Source organism: Musa acuminata, chromosome BXJ1-6 (assembly GCF_036884655.1).
Source record: "Musa acuminata AAA Group cultivar baxijiao chromosome BXJ1-6, Cavendish_Baxijiao_AAA, whole genome shotgun sequence".
Lineage (NCBI taxonomy): Eukaryota > Viridiplantae > Streptophyta > Magnoliopsida > Zingiberales > Musaceae > Musa > Musa acuminata.
In genome coordinates this window covers 35,783,856-35,787,455 of record NC_088332.1, presented here as the reverse complement: position 1 = coordinate 35,787,455, position 3,600 = coordinate 35,783,856, and the positions used below count along the sequence as shown (strand labels likewise).

General features: G+C 51.9%; 1 protein-coding gene across 1 annotated transcript; it reads right to left on the bottom strand.

Annotated features, from left to right (window-relative positions):
• Positions 1-887: 887 nt before the first annotated feature.
• Positions 888-2,343, bottom strand: LOC135677789 (uncharacterized). The gene is made up of 3 exons (XM_065190184.1): positions 1,500-2,343; positions 1,305-1,400; positions 888-1,210 (listed from the first exon to the last, which is right to left on the bottom strand). The coding sequence occupies exons 1-3, from the start codon at positions 2,310-2,312 to the stop codon at positions 998-1,000; spliced, it is 1,122 nt and encodes a 373-aa protein (XP_065046256.1). The 5' UTR covers positions 2,313-2,343; the 3' UTR covers positions 888-997.
• Positions 2,344-3,600: the final 1,257 nt, after the last annotated feature.

The window sequence follows — 3,600 nt, the reverse complement described above, 5'->3', positions numbered from 1 at the left end:
TTCCAACTATTGGATGTCAGTCATCTCGGCAGAACCTTACAACTCCGTTTTTTTCCTTCTTCTTCTTCTGTATATATTATGTATGCAAAGGCAGTCTCAGCAGCACAGGGCTTATCACCGAAAGCCGTGGTCAGATACAAATCCCTTAGATTTTACTGATTACTAACGAAGCTCATAAATGGCACAGCCACAAAAGAATGTGAGCCTGCAAATGGCTGTGGAATAAAACGCCTGCTAAATGTGTGCGAGACAGTGTCGCGGCCGGACCGCGTCTCGTCGGCTAGCCCAGCCCAGGCGTTCAGCTCGTAGCGCATCGGTGCCCCGCGTGGCCCAGCTCGACAGAGCGAGACCAGAAGAAGCGGTGTTTTAGGGATTTGTCGCCTCCATTTGCATCAGAGGATTAAACCTTGGTATTCAAAGTCTCACAGCTTTTCTTCTGTTCCGAAGAGAGATCAAAGTTCAGTTCGCCTATCCCAATGGAACACACCAACAAAGGGAAGCGGCATTAGCAACTATTCCCAGGTCGCTGCTCATGCGCCCTCCGTATTCTGCTGCACTGTTGCAACATCACTCTCGCTCGCTCTCTCGAACGACAGCATGTCTGTATGTGGTCCTGAGCTTTCTTAATGGCCCTCCCATTGCATTATGGTATATGTAAACCAATTGCTGCTCGTACGTACTTCCAACCCCTAAAATGCCTCCCTTTAGGCAAGATCAGGATCAGAGCAAAAAGACATCAGCGATTCAGGAAACGTGCAGTATATGCCTCCGGTTCCGAGTAATAAACGTTGCCAGGTGGTCAACTCTTAAGCGTGTCACTTTACCATATCCACATGTGCTTTTAATTCCATATGATACGGGATTAAGACGAGGAACGCTGAAATCTACACATACGTGACTAATATAAAGGTTCCCCAAACACTTAAAAAGACATCAATAATTGGAGACATACTCAGAGGGCTTTGGCGCTTTGTCGACGCTTGTGTTTTTTCTCGTCTCAGAGGGATAGCTTGAGCGAGAGATCGGGACAAGTCGAGGAGGCCGCAGCGGAGGAGGTTGAGATGGCGTCACAAGCCTCCCTATTGACAAGCTTGGAGGAACTGCCATCGTTGGATGCGCTGCGGCTGTTCGGCGGAAAGAAGTCGAACTCCTTGATCGTCAGCTCCCTGTCGTTGGTCAATTTAGCCTTCCACTGGGTGCAGCCACGGTTCTGCATTCCAAAGAGAAAGCACCGAATCAACAGGAAGGAGAGGAGTGGGGTGCGACCGTGACGGAGCGATGGAATCGAAGGGAGTGGGAATCACCAAATCGACGGCCATGCCAGCAGAGAGATCCATGTCTAAGTAATCCGCGCCATTGGCCACATCGTCCCCTAGATCGTTGCCGAAACGGCGTTCCTTCTAATGGATCAAGTTTCATCAAAGATAAGTGGATGAGAAGCTAAAGAAAGATGGGAACCGGACGTGGTGGGGTTTGGGAAGACGGAATGAGGGGCTTACTCGGGCGCAAAACTCGCACTGAGGATTTTGGCATGAAGGGACCTCTAGAGACGGACTCCCGACCCGGAATCTGGCTTGAAGACATCGATCCCTGTGCACAGCTTGGATGGCGGAGGCAGCAGCAGCAGCAGTTCCGCCAAACGTCAAGGGTGCCTGGACGATCGAACAGTAACTTGGAAGGTAGTCGTCGGTGGGGTGGCTTCCGGAGAGGGCGATGGGAGCGCCGTATACGGCAGCCGCGGCCAGAGGGGTGAGTTGATGGTGAACGAGATTGCCGTAGCTTTTGGACCCGGGGAGGGGGTGGGGCTGGAGGAGATGGGCGTCGTCGCGGAATGGACCGCGGTCGAGCGCGGTCAACTTGTTCCAGCGCTCCTGGAGGCGGAGCCGCTCGAGCTGAGCAACACCAAGGCCCCTCTGCGGCGGGCGCTTTGGCCAGACCGCCTTGGCTCCGCATCCCTTGCGATCCTTTACGTTGCCCGTGGGGGCTTCCACTTTTGCCTCTGCGGTGGTTCCTCCTCCTCCGTCGTCGGCTTTGTGCTGGTCGGAGGGCCAGAGGAAGAAGGACGTCGCCATCGTCGACGGTCTAAACAGAGGGCGAGAGGGAACAAGGATCGGGGGAGTAGGTGGGTATATATAGGAGGACGAGAAGAGACGGATCCAGAAAACCACAAGAGGGAGGGAGGCAACCGCGGGAACGACAGTACGGTGGATGCGCGAGGGAGCGGCCAGTCTCATAAATGAATTCTTGAGTGTGGTCCCCACTAGTAGGGCAGACACAGGGGTGGAGTATCCGAAATGATATGGAAGGCGCATAGCCGTCTCATGTACGAGGTGTAGACTGGCAGTGCCGGGGATGGTTAGAGTCGTCCGATAGGAACGTTAGAGATACATCCATGTGTGTGTACACGGTGCTGGAACGGGCATTCACCAAGTCAGGGAGGAGGTTGTGGGGTCATGGAAGAAAGGCGGGGGCTAAGAGTTTGCGAGAGGCGATTGGACTGAACGGGACGGTCTACGGTGGATATGGTGATGAAACTACGATAAGGAGAAAGATCGAGTGGGTATTCCCGCTCTCTCTTCTGGAATTATTTTCGTTTGGTCCGGCTTTGCACCGTGTCATTGAGCGTTACTACTTTAACCTGGTAACATACGGGACCATCACACAGAGAGAGAGAGAGAGAGAGAGAGAGAGAGAGAGATGTATATGGCGAGCCGGGCACACGGAACCAGTACTACGAGGCAGCAGCTGCCTCGTCCAGTACAGACCGGGCGCCAGTTGCACGGCCATGCAGAGTCTTTGGTTCGTGCGAAAAAGTCGCCGTCTACCACAAGGCGGAGCTGCAATGCCCCAAATCCATTCCCCTGCAATTCGAGGTTCAACTCATAAGTTGCTATATAATTATCACTGCGTCAAAGCCAGGTCGCACCACCACTAATCATGCTTCCTAGACCGTGATGGCGCCGAGATTCATCCGCATCTGACAACCATCTAGATCAACGAGTCATGAATTCTTCGATGTACCTCTACGGAAGAGTTTTCCACGGATTAAATCCAATGTCCACCAACACAAAATTAACTGCTGTTACCCACTCCCACAATATTGGATGTCGCGCGCACAACAAGGGTGCTCCAAGCTCTTGTTATCATTGCAGTTGGAGTCATTTAAGAGTGGTAATCAAGGAGGATTCCGAGTCAATGTGATGCTCCAATTATCTCACATCCGAGTTAATGTTTCTGAAGATAGTTCTGCACTTGCGGATAAGTTTCTTGGATCGAAAGGTCGACAAATCTTGTGTAGTATATAAGATATCGAGTTCCAGAATGCGTAGGGTTCTGCACCGATGATCCTGCTCTTGTCATCGTATGTGATGCTGTTTCTATATGTTTGCAACTCATTTTTCATGGAGTTGAAGAAGATACAGGCCCATTCTGGATACTAGGCCTGGGCCTAAATACCTCATTTCAGCATTGACCTCTGTATCCTATCGATTCCACCGGAGGCCCTTCCAAGTAGTGGTTTTAGGCAGGACAAGTTCAGGTGTATGTGCCACTCACCTGTGCTGTATGCAAGCTAGGTGTTGGGTGGAAGTGCAGCTTGAG